At 35.1% G+C, this 20,293-nt stretch overlaps 1 protein-coding gene across 6 annotated transcripts in view; it reads left to right on the top strand.

Moving 5' to 3' along the window:
- The window catches only part of RAPGEF6 (Rap guanine nucleotide exchange factor 6), a 197,864-nt gene that overhangs the window by 97,248 nt on the left and 80,323 nt on the right, over positions 1 to 20,293 (top strand). For all 6 annotated transcript variants that reach the window (XR_001365932.2, XM_032476649.1, XM_006184094.3 and 3 more), the window contains 7 exons: positions 1,352 to 1,483; positions 7,626 to 7,803; positions 9,893 to 10,029; positions 12,336 to 12,494; positions 13,075 to 13,227; positions 17,196 to 17,360; positions 19,901 to 20,008. Coding sequence is in view for 5 of the 6 variants with exons in the window: in XM_032476649.1 (XP_032332540.1) it covers positions 1,352 to 1,483; positions 7,626 to 7,803; positions 9,893 to 10,029; positions 12,336 to 12,494; positions 13,075 to 13,227; positions 17,196 to 17,360; positions 19,901 to 20,008 (1,032 nt within the window). In the remaining variant the exon portion in view is untranslated. The remainder of the gene's footprint in view (positions 1 to 1,351; positions 1,484 to 7,625; positions 7,804 to 9,892; positions 10,030 to 12,335; positions 12,495 to 13,074; positions 13,228 to 17,195; positions 17,361 to 19,900; positions 20,009 to 20,293) is intronic.

The raw sequence follows: 20,293 nt of genomic DNA, 5'->3' as shown, positions 1-20,293 counted from the left end.
AGGCACTAGTAATCCTGCATAACTTTAATACAACATGAGATGGGAGATGGGATTGAGATGATTCTAAAATGGGCGTCAGTTTACACTTATTTACTAGATAGAGTATAAAGTACTTTGCAGGGTGGAAATCCAAAGCATGGCCCTTCCATGCTAGGTCTTGGAATATAACTTTTGTTTCTTTAACCAGGGGCTATCAGAAGTGCTTTTCAACCTGTTCTTTAAGAATCAGAGAATATTAAGAGAAAAGCAGCTTGAAAGGCCAAATTGTGTATGTGTGTGTTAAAATTTTTCTGTTTATCTGAATTACAGGATTCATCATAATCAGCAGGGGAAGTTTGTGATGTAGTTTTTGCGTGCATAGTTTTTATAATTACTGTGACTTCTCTTGAGATAAGATAATTCAGGCTTGGCCATTTTCTTCTTTAGGGTATATTTAGTTTCCACTATTTACGTGTGTGTTTCTTAAATGTTTTCCTATATAAAGTGATGAGAAACCCTGCTCTGAGAAGTAAGTAGATTTCTTTTAATGGTCCTGAGTAACAGGAAATTGCAGAGAAATTATTTGGAAAACATACCATCATATCTACTATGTAAAACTTTCACTGCTTTGGAACACAATGGGTTGTATCTTGTCTCAACTCCTATGGCATTTATTTTGTGAGACTTCTAGAAATTATGGTGTGAAATACATTGTACAGCCTGCATCCCTGATAAAAGTGTGATTATGTTAAAGATGAGGTGATGGAATCATTTCATTCTCTGTCTCTTGTATGTCTACACCTAGCACAGTTATTTATTAAATCATCTTGATTACTAACACATTTTTTAGGGGTCAACTATCAACGAATACATTATTAAGTGAAAAGAGGCCTACTAAATTTTTGGAATATTAAATACAGTCAGCTGTTACTTAAGCCTTGGTGCCAGATGTGGTACTTTAATCCAAGATATTGCTGTTTTATGCTGGTATTAGCAACCATTTTGTGTTAGTGAGGGGGTATGTGTGTGTGTGTGTGTGTGTGTGTGTGTGTGTGTGTGTGTAATAGCATTCCTACCCTTTATGGTGACAACAGCTGATTTTTTTTTGTAGAAAGAGGCCAAGGTTTTCCTCTGAAATACCATTACTCATGGTAATCTCTTTTGAAGACTGCTCAGTGGGCTCCCACTGTTGGCTTGCCTATTAGAATACTAATTGGATTCTTATCTTTTCCTAAGAGTGGAGAATTTAGAAGTGAGGTTGCACATGATTGTAGAGAGAACGAAAGATTTGTTGCAAAAGTTACAGTGTGTCAAGAACTCATCTAAAGATAATGTTTGGTATTTAGATTATCTTAAATTATTTTTTCTTCAGCTTCCAGCCGATCTTACCAAGATGCACATCGCTGACAACCCTCACCCACAGGTGACTCATGTGTCTTCTAGTCAGTCTGGTTGTAGCATTGCCAGTGACTCTGGGAGCAGCAGTTTATCTGATATCTATCAGGTAATACCTTAGGAGTTTAGATGATATGCATATGGCTTTTTTATTCTGTCACATACCTTGTGCTTATGCCTTAGGTGATCATATGTCTTTTAATTAGGGTGTGAAATTCCGACATAAGGTCTTTGCGAAAATATGCTTTATTTACTGTTTCAGATTTACAGGCATAATAAAAGAGGCGATCTGTCTTTTGAGGGTGATTAAATATGATCTAGCAGTGTATGGATATAGTGTTCTTTTTAATTTTTTTATCCAAGTGAGTCTATATTTAATATGTAATGTTTGTGTTCATAAAAAATAGATCTTGAAACACTGACCTTAAACTTATAAAAATGTTAATTTTTATAATAATTGACTATATAAATCTTCTTTGAAGAAAATTAGAGTCGCCTTTGTATTGTAAACACACTGTTAAACTTTCTAGTTGCCACATTTAAAAAGTAAAAGGAAACAGGTAAAATTAATTTTTTATTTATATCTTTTATTGAACACAATATATCCAGATATTCTCATTTCAGCATGTAATCAATGTTTAAAAATTATGAGTTACTTTATTTCTCCATACTAAGTCTTCAGAAGCCAAAGTTTAATACAAATTTATAGCATATCTAAATTCAGACAAGCCATGTCTCAAATGCCACATGTGGCTAGTGGCTGCCATGTAGTACTGATCTCTTGAAATAGAATCATTGTCTGAGGAAAACGTGTTAAACTGGTTGTATTTGAGTTACCCAGATTCAGCTGTTTGACAAAAATTGGCATTCCTCTGTTAAGGGGAATTTGTAGGCAGATATGAAATGCAAAAAACCCCTCGATTTTTGGTTTATGCAAGGCTTTTCTCTACAGAGGTTGTTGCTGTGGTCATGCCATGTATATCCCTTTGTTTCACATTTTATAGTAGACAGAACAAGGAATTTTTACAAAGTAAAGCTGCAAACAGTGCAGTGGTTCTGGGGCCACTTACTTTGTTCCTATAGTTGTTGGGCTTTGTGCATTTCACCTCTCCCGAAAAGAAATATTTTGTGGAAGAAATTAAGAGTTGTTACATACCTTAAAGTCAAAATAGAGCTGTGCTTCTCTGGACTCTGTGTTTTTCTTAGTGAAGACCCGGAGGAAGATTGACCCTGAATTAATGAAATTCAGGGATATGCCTATAGATTTCTTTCAAGATAAGTGGGAATATCTAGACCTTGCTAAGAAAGATAGATTGTAAGACAGAGATGTGTTGTTGACGACATATACATACCTGGTCTCACTAGTATATCCATCTCTAACCCAGATAAGATCATATGGTCATCTTTTTGGAGCAAGGAACAGAGCCCTGGATGGTTGTAAGGAAAGGCACAAGGAAATAGTGCACAGATTGAAGTTCAGGGTCACTTGGAAAGGCCTATGGTTTATTCCTGAACAAAAAGATGGGGTCCTGTATCTTTGTCAAGATCCTGGAGGAGCTTCTGTAGAACTGTGCTTATATTAGCACCTACAGGATATTCACCTACTGACTGGATGACCCATGTGAAGCTGGGACTGGAGCACAGCTGCTGATGTGGTTGGAAGTCTTCTGCTGTAGGACTATGGCCAACCTTTTATGTTTTTCTTCTCAGTAACTCTCTTCACAGTCTATTCTACTTTTTAAGAGATTCATTTTAAGATTGAATAAAACATTAGCAGGTATCCTTGTCAACTTTCCTGCACATCAGAAAAGTGCCTTCATTACGAAGTGAAGGAGATACTTTTTCATACCCCTTCATACCCCCAAAACCTGAAAGTTCTATCATTGGCCTTCCTCCCTTGATCATCATATTCAGCACCAAATCATACCAGTTCTGCTTTGTGCATATCATTGTGTTTGTGTATGTATGTTTGATGCTGAGATGTAATTACCCTCTTTAGGGTACAGGAAGACAGAGAACATTTCCATCACCTCAAAAAGTGCTTTGTATGTCCTTTTTTAGTCAGTCCCTTTTCCTGACCCCTAGACTCTGGCAACCACCAATCTGTTTTCTACCCTTACAGTTTTACATTTTGGAATCATATAGTTAAAAGATGATACAGTGTACAAAGTATGAAGTATAAAGTAACCAATAAGATAAAATAGGTTTCAGTGTATTTAGGGAGAGTGAACAGAGAAAAGGAGGAAAAATAATGAAAATTGAGAACCAAAACAGAAATTCAGAAATTTAAAAGAGAAAACTATTGTAATACTAAAGTCAAATATGCAAGAGTAAAAGATAAAATCTTTTAAGTGTAGCCAAAGAAGGTAAAAATCCCCAAACTTAGACTTTAGTTAAGCTTAGGACAATAACCAGAGGTTAGAAACAGCATAAAAGTTAAACCCACAAAGATAAAATGAGAAAGAAAAGAAATTGGAATCTTAAATAAATACATGCATATATATTTTATTACTGTTTTATGCCAAATGGTAACGGTGTTTTTCTATTGATGGTAGATTTGTGGGTAGTTTTTATTATGTTCCTGCAGCTTCTTTTATGTTTTTCTCCGTGAACATTATTATTTCTACATTTAACAAATTTTCAAGAGAATGTAAATAGAGTGTATAATTAAAAATAAAAATTGAATAAAATTGTGGAAAAAATTAAAGGAATAATTACTAGAGGATAAAAGAAATAAGAACAGAATAATAATAGATTGATAAACTGTATCTCCCAAAATGTAGAATTTCTGGACCTACAGTTTAAAAACAAAAAACATGGATACAGTAAGTAACACCAACTAGACTCTGTGTGTGTGTATCTCGTCAGATCCTCAGGACTAAAACAAAGGGAAGAAGAGGGGTGTTAGAGTTGCATGTCAATATTGGACCCTTGGTCTCTCTTGACCTCAGGTCTCCTTTTAGTACTTGCTAAAGCCGTGAATACACTCTTTGGTTAATAGACGTTGGTCCACACCGAAAGGTCCTTGTTACTTGATCCTGTCCCAGACCATTTGGCATAGACCAAATTTGCTCATGGACGTTTTGGACAAGACCAAACATCCTGCAAAGCACTTTCTGGTTACAGTTGTATGTTGCCAATGCTTATACCTTGGCCAGCAACATTTGAAGTGGTTTGCCTGTTATCCAGATCTCAGCATTTGAGAGATTTTAAAAGGCTAACACCAACAATGACTTGTAACAGTTTAAGCAAAGCCTTGTGAAATAATACAAATACGATTGACCTTTGAATAAAACGGGTTTGAAATGCACATATCTACTTATACACAGATTTTTTTAGTAGATACACACTACAGTACCTGCATACAGAACCGCAGCTACGGAGGGCTGACTGTAAAGTTTTATGTGTGTTTTCAACTGCTGAGAGGTAATCAGTGCCCCTAACACCAGCGTTGTTCAAGGGTCAACTATGTTTCTAATTTGGAGTGTTTGGAGGCAGGGGAGGAAGAGAGAGACATCCTAACAACAGTTCTTAATAGGAATATTGTTGACACCATTTTATATGGCCAAGTGTGTGAATATGCTCTGATGCGTTTACTTCTTGAGAGTTTTCGTATGTTCTGGTTTAAAAATAAAAGTCCTTGGCTCTCAAAGAAAGTTCAAAATAAAATATTTGTCACAGTTTGGGGAAAAAATGTGCAAGTAGTAGTTTCAGTGTGAATATGTTTCTAGTCAGGTTAGCTTAAAATTTTCGCTAAAAGTATGCATTAAGATGTTAGAATGTTCTTGGATGGAATATTTTATGTATCTTCAACGAATTCTCAAGAGAAATAAGGAGTGCCGCTTTCTCAATTTGTTTTTCTGTTTACTTTAGTCTTTTCCAAGAGCTAGAAGATTGTAAAATGCTAATTACTGAATTAAAGCACTTGTCTTTTCATTAACTTATTTTTAAATAACCTGAGATACACATCTATCTCCCACCTATCTTTTTGGCTTCTATACAGGAAATAAATGTGATCCTAAAAATCCCAACTCTGTGGCAGCATGATTCCGTAACTCAGAGCTCTACTGCCCATCTTTCCAGAGCTATGGTGCCACGTTTCCACCAGAATGTTCTTTTGACACTTTGACTAGTTTTATCCTGCTACATGTTTTCTTCTACTTGTCTTTAATATTTCTGTTAAGAATATCATCTGTCTCCTAGTCAAAGTCTCAGTTCTCTTTGCCTGATTCTGTTTTTTTAAAGTCCCACTTACATTGCAGGAACAGTATTAAACTTTCCTTCTCTATGAAAAAATATTCAGTACTTCACCATTATCTAATTTTCACTATTGATTTCAAATTTGTATTCAAATTCCAAGTCTTTCATTTCTTTTTTTTGGGGGGGGGGTGAGGTAAGCCTTTCGTTTCTAACTATGGTCTGCAAATGGTTTTATATTCCTTTATTCCCCACTTAAACATTCTAGATTTTGGTCCTTGACAAATACATATGCTGTTCCCTGAACACGTGTGTCTTTTCCTAACCCTGTTTTGGTAGTGCTATTCTGCCTGCGGCTCCATCTAGGTGATATTTTCATATTGCCTCTCACATGTTGCCCATAGCTGTTGTTCTGTGTGTCGTGTCACTTTTTACACTTTGCTTTTTAGTGTAGTTACTTGTAAACTTGACATTTTTCATCATCATAGGAAATTTGTGGTGGGCAGAGTTTGTTTATTCCTTTTGTAGCTCATGCTGAGTTAAGCACAGTATTGGCACTAAGGAAGCAATCTGCATATATATATATTTTTAGTTGAATTACATTTAGTTGAAAGTATATGCCCATATTGTTTCCAGGGAACATACAGAGGGTCACTACTAACTAAAGCTTGATTATCCAGAGCAAAGGAGGCCTTTGTCTACCTATCCTGTTGTAGACACAATGGAAAGGGCCAGCCTAGACAGCATTACTGTAAAGAATTAATTTCACAGGGTTCTTGCCCTAGCCAGAAAGACAAAGAGGAAGCATAATGACAAAGTGGTCTCTGAAAAGGCTGAATGGTGTATTAAAAATGGGAATTCACAAAAGCACTGAAAATCTAAGATTCTGGCTTAATATTTGCCCTGAATTAGAAAATGTGGTTTTTGTAAGTTTGTGTAACTTCTCATTCTAACCTGTAGTTCCCCTTACTGTATCCTCATGCTTATCTAGATGCAAACAGGAAAAGGCTATCTTTTGGTGGTATATTTGAGAAGGCCAAGGCATCAGAAAATCACCTCATACTGTCTGCCTCACTAAATTATATTTAAACATATACACAGAGATATATTTATACTGTGAGGAAGGAAAAACCCAAGAATCTTAATACTTTTCTTATTAGCCCTTTCACCAATATACCTTTTTTAATCAGGACTTAATTCATTTGTCATTATTTTTCAGAGGATCTGCTATATTCCACGTGTTGGGATAAAGTAGTCAAAAGGCTCTGTTAAATTTTCTTTTTGGCTTTTTTTCTTCTTTGCTTCAGTTTGGGTAGTTTTTATTTCCTAAAATACATTTGCATTGTTTTCTATGAGTGACCTTTAAATTTAGAGGTTTTTTTTTTAATCTTCTGATTTCTTTACAATTATCTGAGACTAGTAAGTTTACAAACTTAAGATTGTAAATACAAATTTGTTTTTAAGATTGCTTAGAATAATCTCAGCTCCAATTAGATTCAATAATAAGGTACTGGGAAGAGATAAGTGTGTGTTTATTTCTTCACAGTTGTTCTATTTTAGCACTTTCCAGTACTACTCTTTACCTGTTTTATAATTCTGTTCTTAATTTACATGACTGCCTCCCCTATTAGATTCTAAACCTTGTGACAAAAGAATGATACCTTCTTTACAACACCCAGCATAGACTAATGAGGTACTCATAAAATGATTGTTGGTAAGCTATCTTTCTCTTTCCTGCACTTCATCTTTTAGGAGATGTTGTACTTTAAAAAAAGTACAAGTGTTTATTGGAAAACAGATATTAATACATTTAGTGATGTTTGAGTCTCCTAACCTGGCTCAGATTTATCAACTAGATGTCACACTGAAATGATGACCTGTATTTTGGGCAGAAAGAAACCTTTTATAAATAAGTATCATTTTGTTTTGATACAACATACAGTGTTGCCTAATTCTTTATAATATTTGGTAGGGAGGGGTAGTTTTGCTTACTTCAGACTGTGCCATAGTTTTTATAACATGAAATGATAAGTGATCAAGATTTCTTTCTGTAGGCTACCGAAAGTGAGGTAGGAGATGTAGATTTAACACGTCTTCCAGAAGGACCTGTTGATTCTGAAGATGAAGAGGAGGAGGATGAAGAGATTGATCGAACAGATCCACTGCAGGGACGAGATCTTGTTAGAGAATGTCTGGAAAAAGAACCTGCAGACAAAACTGATGATGACATTGGTAAGAAGTACATCTGTTCACAGTAAGAATTTTATAGTTTAATTTATATGTAGTTACCTATTGCTGCATAACATATTACCCCAAACATAGTAGCTTATAACAACACACACTTATTTTCTCATAGTTTTTTTGTGGGACAGGAATTCAGGAACAGCCTAGCTGAGTGGTTCTAGCTCATTGTTTCTCAGAAGACTGTAGTCAGAATGTTGGCAGGGGTTACAGTATTATGAGACTTCACTGGGCTGAGCTAGAGGATCTACTTCCAAGGTGGCTGCTCACATGACTTTTGGCATAGAATCTCAGTTCCTTGGCACATGAGCCTCTGAAGGTTGCTTAAAAGTCCTCACAACATGGCAGTTGGCTTCCTCCAAAGCAAGTAATCCAAAGGAGAATGGAGGCAGATGCCACAGTGTCTTTTATGATCTGGCCTCAGGAGTGATACATCATTGCCTTCCCAGTTCTGTTTCTCACACAGAGAGACCCTCGTATAATAGGGGAGGATACTGCATGAGGACATGAATATCAAGAGGCAAGGATTGTTTAGGGCCATCTTCGAGGCTAGCTGCCCCAGTATGAGAGCTTGTTTGGAAGTTCTAGTTGGGGAACACAGCTACTCATATACCCTTGACTGAAGAACAGTTCTCTGTCAGGCAAGGTTCTCCTCTACTGGGGAAGGTCATCCTCTGTCACCGGGTGCAAAGCTTCAGGAGGGATGCTTGCATGGAGCTGTAAGGGAGGAAGAGGACACGTGCCTAGACAGACAGGTCAAGTGAATCAACCGTGGCGATCAGTAGGGTGATGAATGTTGCAGCTGGATCGCCCTCACAGTCTTGGCTGCCTCAGTTTATAAAACAAAAGATTTTTTCGTTAATGCACTTTAATTGCATTAAAGTGATTTTCTCCTTCATGTTTGTATGTTTAAAACACAGTATATGAATGTGCATTGTCTATGAATTGTTATAAGTGTTATCAAAAATCATATTTTTGCCTCTAGCTTGAAAAAATATATGTATGTACAATTTTTGGTTCAAATTTTATAAATTCTTTAATTTCTTATTGAAGTACTTACTATACTTTGGAGATTGAGTAATACTAAAGATGCTAATGTTATCGGTAAAGATTACTTAGTGTCATTATATATTATGAGTCAATTAAGATTTTATCTTAGATTTCCCTTCCCCCACAGTCATATTACTGTGATTGTAACCAGAAGTTACTGCTACTAATAATTATAATCTGTGTGAATAAAGATCGATACATTTTAACATTCCTTGCCATGCTAATGACATATAATATAGTTAAGCAACCTAGTTTAGACTCATGTTGTGAATGCTTTCTTGACAGAAATTGTAAGTGCATTTTTAATGATAAAGAATTGTACACTACATTCTTTTCACAAAGCTTTTTCAGAAATTGAAATATAATTAACTTCCAACTATCTGTGGGTAGATAGCACCTTATACTTCTCTTTTAGCCCTTACCTGCCTGCTTAAATATGTTTCTCCTTTATATTTATTTTTATTATTCATGTATCTATACCAGGGAATGGTCTTAGACAGGCACTCATAAACATTTGTTGATTAGCTTAAAGAGAATTATCTTGTAGTTGCTTTGACAAATCTTAAACTAGTATTCACGTTTGTTGTCCCTAATTTAATTACTGACTTATATTAATTACTTTTAAAAAATTCTGGCTCAATATGAACTAGACAAAAAGCTTTTTCACTAACCTGTTAGATCAAAGGACATCACAAACTTAATCACCATGGAGTAGAATCTCGTGCTAGGAGAATAAGCTAAACTCTCCAACCGCGTCTGATTTTGTGTGGTTTCCTGGTTCTCTCTGGAAAGTGTGAATTCTGGTGTCTTCCATTGTGCCTGTATTTTCATATGCATCTGAATATATCTGTTAAGCAAATAACTGAATTTTTTTTTTTAACCAACAGTCACCTTGTGCCTTGGTTTCTCTAGTTTAACAGCATAAATTCCTAAGTTGATTAGGAAATTGGGTATTAAATTCTAGATTTTATTGTATCTTTAGACTGTAGTCCTTGATGGTCTCTATACTAGAATTTCTGTTTTTTAACAGAACAATTACTGGAGTTTATGCACCAGCTTCCGGCTTTTGCAAACATGACCATGTCTGTAAGGAGAGAACTCTGCTCAGTGATGATTTTTGAAGTGGTAGAGCAGGCTGGAGCTGTTATTCTTGAAGATGGGCAAGAGGTAGGTTAGCCAATAAATGTTACACATTACTTGGTACAGCAGCTAATTTTTAGAATAATTTCCATAAGCTTATGTAAATCCTGACTTTTAAAATTTATACAATTTTTAAAATGAATACTGAATTTGGGGGTAGTTTTCATTTCTGAAGAGATACATTTTGCTTTGTTTTCACTTTACTTTGTCTTAATTTTGATTTCCTGGCAGTGGACCTTGGAACGAGTAGATGTTCGATGAGTTAATATTCATTGAACCAAATTGGTTTTTCTTCTCAAATTAAGTTGTAAGACATTTAAAAAGTTTCTTCATTATTCCTTTATTATTATATTTATAACATTATTACTGTCTAAAATGTTTATGAATTATTTACTCTCCCTATCCCTTTTCTATATTATACAATTTTTTTAAATGAAGGAATTGTGTATGTGTGTGTGTGTGTATGTGTGTGTATGTGTATGTGTTTATAAGTACCTTTGCCTCCCTGTGGACTGCTGTTAGTTGAGACATTTGTGTAGCAATTCTATTTTCAAAAATGAGATATACCAGAAGTGTCATAATTTAAACATTTAAAAACAAACAAAAAAGGACAAATGCACAAACTTGCTGTTGCTTGGATGGCAACTTGTAGATGGGTGGAGGGAGGATTCAGAGGACTTGAAAGTTGTTACTGCTGTAGATAGTACTTGATTATTTTTCTTCTGAAACTGATAAAAATTAAAGCTGAGGTGTCAGTCAGTGAATATTGTCATACACTGTTAGTATGAATATAGGGCCTCAAAGTATTAAGTCTCTAACCTACTGTTCCACTTCTGAATGTCTCTCCTCAGGACGCAATATAAAACTCAAAGAGGTATCCCAAAAGATACTCATTACAGCTTGTATATAACAGTATAAATTGTAAATGACCAAAATACATTCCCCAAATAAGCAGTAGTTAAGTAAATTATTGTACAGCTACAGGTTATATGTAGGTTTTCAAGTTACTTTAAGATTTGATAGAAATCTTTGAGGGCGGGGGCCTTATCTCTAGCTTTGTTTACATGCTTTTTTCCAAATATCCTAGAAAATGTCAGGCACATGGGATATACTAAAAAAAAAAAAAAAGTTTGATGAACAAATGAATAGTATTAAAATTTTATTAAAATAGTATTAAATTTTTTGAAAAGACAGGGTAGTCTGAATATTTCAGCAATATGAAATAATATAAACATGGGAGAAAAATACTAACCTTTAAACTTTTAAACTTTTAAATTTTAAACTTTTAACAACAACTATGTGAACAGTGGGATTTTAAGTAACTTTTATTTTCTTTTCCACCTTATTTTGTCTTTTAGTTTTCCACATTTCTGTAAATAAAAATTTGTTGTGTGCCTACTTTGTGCCAGATACTATTCTAGCCACAGCAAGTATAGAGGTGGAAACACCTGACACAACCACTGTCCTCAAGTAATTTGTGCATCACAAATTCCACAATGAGTGTATTTTGCATTTCACATAACTCCCAAAAAGCACACTTTTGAAAAATATTTCTTATTGCCACTGACTCTTTTTCAGGAATGATAATCCAGATTTTCCTTAAATCACATTAAACCTGTTGAAAGTTTAGGCTAGTAAAAGGGATACTAAATGAGAACAAGTAGTCTTTCATTGATACATAGTGGACCTTAAAATATATCTCCTTAAAGCATTAAATACTTCTGTATAAACTGAAGTCAGTATTTTAACATAGGAGCAATTTTGAATATTTTGTTAGAATACCTTAAAATTCAGGCTTTTAGTAGTCTTTCTGAATTAATCTCTAGATACCTTTTTTTTCTTTTGAATGTTTGCTCTATGCCAGGCACTATTCTAACCACTTAGTATGTATAAACTCATCCTTAATTAACACAGAAGTCCCATGATAGGTGCTGTTGTTATAGCCATTTTAGTGATAGAGAAACTGAAGCCCAGAGAGGTTAAATAAGTTGCCCAGAGTCACTTAGCTAGTCAGTGGCAGGCTCTGGATTCAAATTCCAAGAGCCTGTAGTTTTAACCATAACGTTTTTTTGTCTCAGAGTATTTTGGTCAGTTATGAAGAGCCCCTGATTTAATTCAGTGATTAAAAGAAGAAAAAATAAAATAAACTTTAGTGTTTGCATAACAAGCATAGAGTGTTACTGACAGAGTATTTAGTAATATAGTCAGATCTTCTTTTTTTTTAAATTGTTCAAATTCTATATATTGATTGATTCTTTTTCAAAGTTAATTCTTTTTCAAAGATACAACTATCTTTTTTAAAAGATTGTTAAAACCTATCTTTTTCTCTTTAGCTTGACTCATGGTATGTTATTTTAAACGGCACTGTAGAAATTAGTCATCCAGATGGAAAAGTTGAAAATCTCTTTATGGGAAATAGTTTTGGAATTACTCCCACTCTGGATAAGCAGTACATGCGTGGAGTTGTTAGGACTAAAGTAGATGATTGTCAGGTAAGTTTGTCTCTGGTCATGTCCTCTTGTTTGTTGATTTTAAATGGCTGAGCCTATTTTTCTTTCCTCAAAATAAAATGATGTGATTTGAGAATTAGAAGTTTTGAAAAATCACAGTTAATAAAGGAAACTGGATTTTATACCTGACTCAAATATTTGTGGAAGTGAACAACTATAAATTTATTAAAGAGAATATACCAAATAAATGTGGTTTGTTAGATTTCTATCTGATAGTAGCTAACTCAGTCCCTTTTTTTTTTTAATAAAGAAAAGAAATAGGAACTACTGAGTTGCTTGTTTCTAACTTACTCCTGCTTCATGTTTTCTTTGCAGAGGGTCAGTTTTGAGAGAAGTAGATGTCCACTTCTCCTTTTAGAGTAGAATTCAAACAGTTTTAACTTCTTTGGTTTCTTTGTGCACGAATTATTTATTTCACTTTGATTTTTGTTAAGGAATAAAGGGATTAAATAAAAAAGAACTGATGCCACTTGAGTTCTTACCTCTGTGCTCTGCCTTAGTGCGTAGTGATGTATTTATGTATTATAGGTTCATTAATTGTCCCCATGTTGTTCTTGGACAGTTTGTTTGCATAGCCCAGCAGGATTATTGGAGAATTTTAAATCATGTGGAAAAAAATACCCATAAAGTTGAAGAAGAGGGAGAAATTGTTATGGTACATGAGCACCGTGAACTAGATCGAAGTGGAACCAGGAAAGGACACATTGTCATCAAGGTGGGTGTTTTTTACTTACTATTCTAGTTACTGACAGAACAAAGCTTTCATCTTGCTTGTAAGACTTTGAATCAGGTTTTGAGTAGTGCAAGGTAATTCACTAACTTTGGGATCTAATGTAAATAAATGTGTTGGTTCTTTTGTCTTTTTCTCAGTTGGTTTTCGCACAATTTATTGATGAAGGGTAACATTGCCATTTGGTTTCAGTATGGAAGGATATTATTTATAATACACCACAGCTTTCCTTCTCAAATTTATCTTATGATCCATTGGTTATAGGATTAGTTTCATCAAAAACAGCAGCATTTAGAAACAAAACAAATTGAAAGGACCAACCATAAATACGTAAAGAATCCTAGACAATTCTTACTGGATCTCTGTGACACTAAGTTCTTGGAATCTCAATTTTCTTATCTGAAAATGAGTGTGGTACAGCAGGGCTTTTTTAAGAGTAAATGTGGTAAATCACAAGACGTAGCGTGTTACAGAGTCTGAGTATTAATCCCCGTACTATTTTCTCTAACTCCCTTTTTCCCCTTTTCTTTGTCCCCCTTGCCTTACACTCCCCCATCCTGTTTCTTTAAAGACATCAAGATGTAAAGAAGAGCAGTTAGAGTTGAAGGAGAGGAGATAAATGCAGGACCTTTTTTCTTTTCAAGCTCATCTTGGTTGCAGAATAAGTAGATGTGTTATTTTTCATTACAAATGCAGCAACTTATTTAATAAGAGGGACTGATGTCAGATCAGTTCTTCCTCAGGAGGCAGACTATTGCTCAACGCTGTCTTTTCTTTTCCTAAACTGATACACATAAGCTTTCTGTGTAGAGAAGATGAACATATGTGTGGACTTCCATAGGCTGTCTTTTCTATGGAGGCTCATGTTTTTTAATGCTTTGTTTTTTTAATAAATTTTAAACTTACAGAAAGTTGCAAGAACAGTATAGAGCCCACCCTGACTCACATTTCCCAGCTATTAAAATTTCACTGCATTTTCTCTGTTATCATCAGTCTTTTTGAACTATTTGAGAGTAGTCAGCAAATGTGTTGCCTCTTCACTCCTAAATATTCCTGAATTTAATTAATATGAAATGTTTCATTTAATTTTAGGAATTTTAATATTGTGTGTTTTTCCTAAAAACAAGAACCTCTCCTACATAAACTCTATAGAACCCTTTGAGTTAGGAAATGGACATTGATAAAGTAAAACTATTCTGCCCACAGACCCTATTTAGATTTTCACCAACTCTCCAGACATTAGCTCTTTTCCTTTCTGGTTCAGAATCTCATCCAGGAACACAGTTGCATTTAGTTGTCATGTCACTTCAGTCTACTCCAGGAACATTCTTTTCCTGTTCACATTCTCAGTAGTTTTCAAGAATATAGACGTTATCATCTGTAGTATGACCATCAGCCTGGATCTGTCCAGTGTTTCCTCATGCCGAGACTAAAGTCATGATGTCCTGGCAGGAATTGCACAGAATTGAAGTTGTGCTCTTCTTAGTTCATCATATCAGGGAGCTCACATTGTCAACCTGCTGCACCAACAGTGACGTTAACCTTAACCACCTGGTTGCATTGGTGTCTGTCTGCCAAGTTTCTTCACTGTAAAGCCGAGATTTTCCCCTTTATAATTGAGAAGTATTTGGAGCAGAGATGTTCTGGAATAGTGTCAGTCAAACCTCTATCCACTGGTCTTCACTTCCACTGACCACTCCTGCCTGAAATGGTGATTTTCTATTTCCATTATTTCTCTTACACTTAGTCATTTTACTGTAAGAATGAGCAGTCTCCCTCCATTAATTTAATTATATTTGTATGGTCTCATGTATTGTATTCCCTTGCCATCAGTGTTATTATGATCATCAAATTGGCCTAGATTTGAACAGTAGGACCCTGTTAAGGCTGACTTTGTATCCTTTTGACATGACCCCATCATTTTGGGAGAGCATCCTTATTATCAGGCAGAACAGGATGTTCCAGGCTCATCTTGCAGTTTCCTGCCCCAGCTTTGGAATTAGGCATTTCTCCAGAGAGCCCTGAGTCCTAGTGAAGAATAGCATTTAAAAACCAAGATCTAGGGGAGGGTATATCTCAGTGGTAGAGTGCATGCCTAGCACACACAAGGTCCTGGGTTCAATCCCAGTACCTCCATTAAAAATAAATAAAAACCTAATTACCTCCTCCCTCTCCCCCCCAAAAAATTTTTAAAAATAAATTTAAAAAATAAATAAATAAAATAAAAACAAAGATCTGGGCATTCATTCTGTGCATTGCTACTGAGGTGTCATTTCTTCTAGAGCCTTTTATCAGACAGAGCTAGGAAATACATGTATTTACTATAAATTCATACACATCTATAACTTCTTATATGTAGCCTAGCCTACCTAGCTACCGATAACAATCATGAGTTCATACCAGTACTCCCAATTCAAGTACTATACCAGAGTTTTTGGTAGCCTTTTCCTTTCCCTATTTGTAAATACCTTATCCATCAGTGGCTCTAGTTATGCTCTGAATATTTACTTATTTGCTCATCATAAGCAGTCTCTGCCATGCCAGCCATCTCCTGTAGCCACCAACTCTGCATTCTCTGCACCCAGCGTCACACCTTGTTGGATGATAGTGAACACCTTGATGACATGCCTCTCCATGACTGTGCGATTTCTCTTTAAAGTTTTGAATATATGGCCTAGCCTCCACAGAGATCTTGCCTCAGTGATTTAGCTAATCAGAATAATGGCCCTTCTTTAACATGTTGATCATTTCTACCCCTGACCTAGCTATATGTGAACTAAGAACCAGATTTAACATGTTGATTGCTCCCTGTGGGTCAGGTACCCCTGAGGAAACGCAGTTGTCACCCAGATTGGGTGATGTGGTGATCAAAGTGTTAAGTGACCTCAGATTATGATTTGCCTGAATGATAGATCCAATTTGGTATTCTTAGTGTGTTTTGGAGGGTGAGAAAATAGGAATGACCTGCGGATATCTTGTCCCTTAAATGGATTATATGAAGACCCTTTCCTCTAACTTCATTCTAGAGAATTTACATGCCTTATTAGCACTGGGTACCCTTTTATATTTTATAATAGATTCTTACATAAGAACATTGTTCACATTAATGTATGTTTACCATGCATTAATTCTGAACTGTGTAGTTGTTTGGATGAATGGAAAAAATTAAAATATGAGGTTATGGGCAACAGTTGGTTTTTATATTTGGTTTAACATCTGGCTTATTTCTGTATTTGTTCTGTGTACCCACTTTTGAAAGGCTGCAAAGGTAATAAATTTTAACATTGATTCAGAAGCTCAAGGAGGAGCAGTAGATAAATGTTGTTTGCATTTCTTTTTATAAATTGGAAATCAGGCAAGCAGTTAAAACTCTGAATCAATGTAAAAGCTATCTATAGCACTTCTGGTTTCTCTCAAGATGGTAAACTAGAATGGAGAAACCATAGAAGAGGAAACTTCTATTCCAGGAAGTACAACAATAAAACAAGCTATCTTGAACTGCTATGTTGTTGCTATAGCCTGGGGCAGAAGAGAAATTGAGGGTGGTTAAATTTGGAAGAAAGCTTTATTTATTTACTTCTTACTTACTTACTTACTTACTTATCGAGTTCAATTCTCATCTCTTCCTTTCCTTCTCTTGACTTGAGACAGTCATAACATCATCTCCCCCTCCTCCCCCCGCCTCCCTGGTATGATGAAATGCCAATAAAAACAGCTACAGCTGAGTAAATGCTGCTGTGCATGTTTATTCCTCTGCCTTCTCTCTAAAACCTCTGGGTGCTGGTGGACTACAACCTAAGGAAATTACGTACAACCAGTGCTAGGGGTTTTAAAGGTGAAGCCCTGCTTTGGGAACTTTTATAATAGTGTGGCTACAAAGGGAAGTAATCAGTAGGAGTTCTTTGGTTCCTGAGCTATTTATTTTCTAATTCTTCCTTTCTTTCGATTTTTAGGCAACACCTGAGCGACTCATCATGCATTTAATAGAAGAACATTCCATTGTGGACCCAACTTACATAGAAGATTTCCTATTAACTTATAGAACATTTCTTGAAAGTCCTTTGGATGTCGGGATCAAACTGCTGGAATGGTTTAAAATTGACAGCTTAAGGGATAAGGTTGGTTTTGTAAAGGACATAAAAGTGATTTTAGCCTTTAAATTTTGTTCCCCCCAACCTTTTGCAACTGATAAATGTTTATTTTGATAACAAGATTCAGTTCATCTAAAAAAGTTAGAATAGATACATCTCTTGCTTAGTTACTTTTATGACAAAATAGCATGTTGAAAGTTGATATTTTGCCTTTTAAAAGGCAAAAACTGAAATAAGACTGTGGTATAGCTGTAAATTCAAAAACATAACTGTACTTTTTGCACTTTATCAAAATATTTGGTTGTTTCTGAGATCAGTAAAACATTTAGAAGTTTTTTAATAATTTAGAAAGAATATTCAAGTAAATTTTTGTCAGAGGGCTTAGATTGTTTGTAAAATAGAAATTTATTGACTTTTCTGAGTTAAAGACTTTATATAATCATTTTAAAACAATTTGTTTTGACTTTAACTTACCATTAATGTGACTTATTTAAATCTAGCTCTGAGTGTATTTCTTGCATTATTGTTTGCTATTTTAAATAGATTATCTTTATTTTATGAGGTGTTTGTACATGGAAAGACTAGTAGTACCTCAGCTACTGCTATGTTAACTACCAATAACTATCTCAGTAACTGGTAGGAAGTTAGTTATTTTAAGAAAACTAAAAGTAGGGCCATAGTTGCCTAGTATGTCTTTCTGAGTTATGCTTTAAAGGAAATAAATTAGATGTAGCTGAATTCTGTGGAATTCTATTACTTAGGAAACAAACGTGTCCAAAACTACAGGTTTGCCTTTTCCCTGCTTTTGGAGTTGTATATAGTTACTTAGGTTGCTGAGGAGATAAAATTCATGCTAGAGAATGAACAAAAATATGATTTAGGAACAACTAGATATCTACATGTAAAAGAACAAAGTTTGACCTTTAGTTATAGTCAGTATTAACTTAAAATGGATCAGAGACCTAATGTAAGAGCTAAAACTATATAATACTCTTCAAAGAAAAGAAGGGGTGAAAAAATCATGACCTTGGATTAGGCAGTGGTTTCTTAGGTATAATACCCAGAGCACAAATTTGAAAAAAGGAAAAAAATAGAGAAATTGAACTTCATCAAAATTAAAACCTTTCTACATCAAAGGAGCTATCAAGAAAAGCAAGACAACAAATAGAATGGGAGAATATATTTGCAAACCGTATGTTTGATAAAGGCCTAGTATCCAGAATACGTAAAGAACTCTTACAACTCAACAACAAAAAGACAGTACAATGTAAAAATGGACAAAGGACTTGAATAGACATTTCTCCTAAGAAGATACATAAATGGTCAGCAATCACGTGAAAAAGATGTTCAGCATCATTCATCTTAGGGAAATGCAAATCAGAAGCACAGTGAGATTCTGCTTCACACCCACTAAGATGGCTTAAAAAAAGGAAAAGGAAACAAGCGTTTCAGGGATGTTGATGTGGAGAAAATGGAATTCCCATATGTTACTTATAGTAATGTAAAACGGTATAGCTGCTACGAAAAACAGAATTACCATATAACCCAGCAGATCTGCTCCTTAGGTATGTATCCAAAAGAGCTAATAGATGTGCAAACAAAAGTTTTTATACAAGTATTCATAGCAGCACTATTGATGATAGCAAAAAAGTGGAAACAACCCAAATGTCCATCAGCTGATGAACGGATAAACAAAATGTTACATAGCCATATAAGGAAATAATATTCAACCATAAAGAGGCATGAATTGCTGATGCTGCAACATGGATAAGCCTTGAAAATATGCCACGTCAAAGAAGCCAGACACAAAAGGTCACACATTGTATGAAATAATCCAAGTAGGCAAGCACAGAGACCAAAAAGCAAATTAGTATCTGCTAGGGGCTGGAGAGCAGGCAGAATGGAAGGTAACTGTTTACTGGGATTGGGGTTTTCTTTTGGGGTGATGAAAATGTTCTGGAGATAGTTGTACACCATTGTGAATATACTGAATGGCGCTGAATTGTATACCTAAAAGTGGTTAAAATGGTAGATTTTATGTGTATTTTACCACAGTTTTAACTTACATTACTCATATTGTTAGTTAGGCACGTTATTCAGTTCAACCTCCATTTGTTAATTTTTAATTTCTCTAGTTAATCTATGGCACAAAGTAATAAATCAGTTCACAACTTTGAAAATTCACAGTATTTTTGATGTTTCAGAATTTTGGTTAAACATACTCTCAGTTAAACACTTTTGATATGATTGCCTGCCCTTTGAAGCTTGTAATTTAAGACAGTCTCTGAAATATACATCCCATATACTTCTTATATGTTAGCATACAGACTTGTGTTTTCTTACTGAGGGCACAGAGTCTTGACTCTTACTTTGTGTACAAAAGGAAGCAAAAGGTCAAACTAAACCATGCCTCTCTGTTAGAATGAACTTGTGTGTGGCAAAATGGGAAAAGGGGTTAGCCATATAGCTTAGTTCCCCCTCAATTTGGAACATGCTTTTGGAATCTACTTTTGCAGAAAGGATGCCACTGTTATAATCGTTATGCTGACTCTTCCATGTTTCCACAGGTAACACGGATTGTACTATTATGGGTAAATAATCATTTTAATGATTTTGAAGGTGATCCTGCTATGACTCGATTTCTGGAGGAATTTGAAAAAAATCTGGAAGATACAGTAAGGCTCAGAAGAATTTTATCTTCTTCAGAGTTTAGGGTTTCTTACCTTACCCCTCTTCCAAAGAATAGCAACTCAGAACAGCTTTCATCTTCTCCTCTGTCTTGAGTGTCTGTTCTGAGAACTTCCAAATCTGTATTCTAGAATTCTGTTCATCCTCTGCCACTCCAACCCAAACAAAAATGCATCTTCCTGACTCTTCACTGATTTGGATATACACATACTGAGACTTAACAGGTCTTCTTAAGGCCTCTTAATATCTCAGGGTCTTTCATAGTAGCCATT

Source organism: Camelus ferus, chromosome 3, assembly GCF_009834535.1.
Source record: "Camelus ferus isolate YT-003-E chromosome 3, BCGSAC_Cfer_1.0, whole genome shotgun sequence".
Taxonomy (NCBI): Eukaryota; Metazoa; Chordata; class Mammalia; order Artiodactyla; family Camelidae; genus Camelus; species Camelus ferus.
The sequence above is the reverse complement of the archived record's forward strand: the minus strand, read 5'-3'. Positions and strand labels throughout refer to the sequence as shown.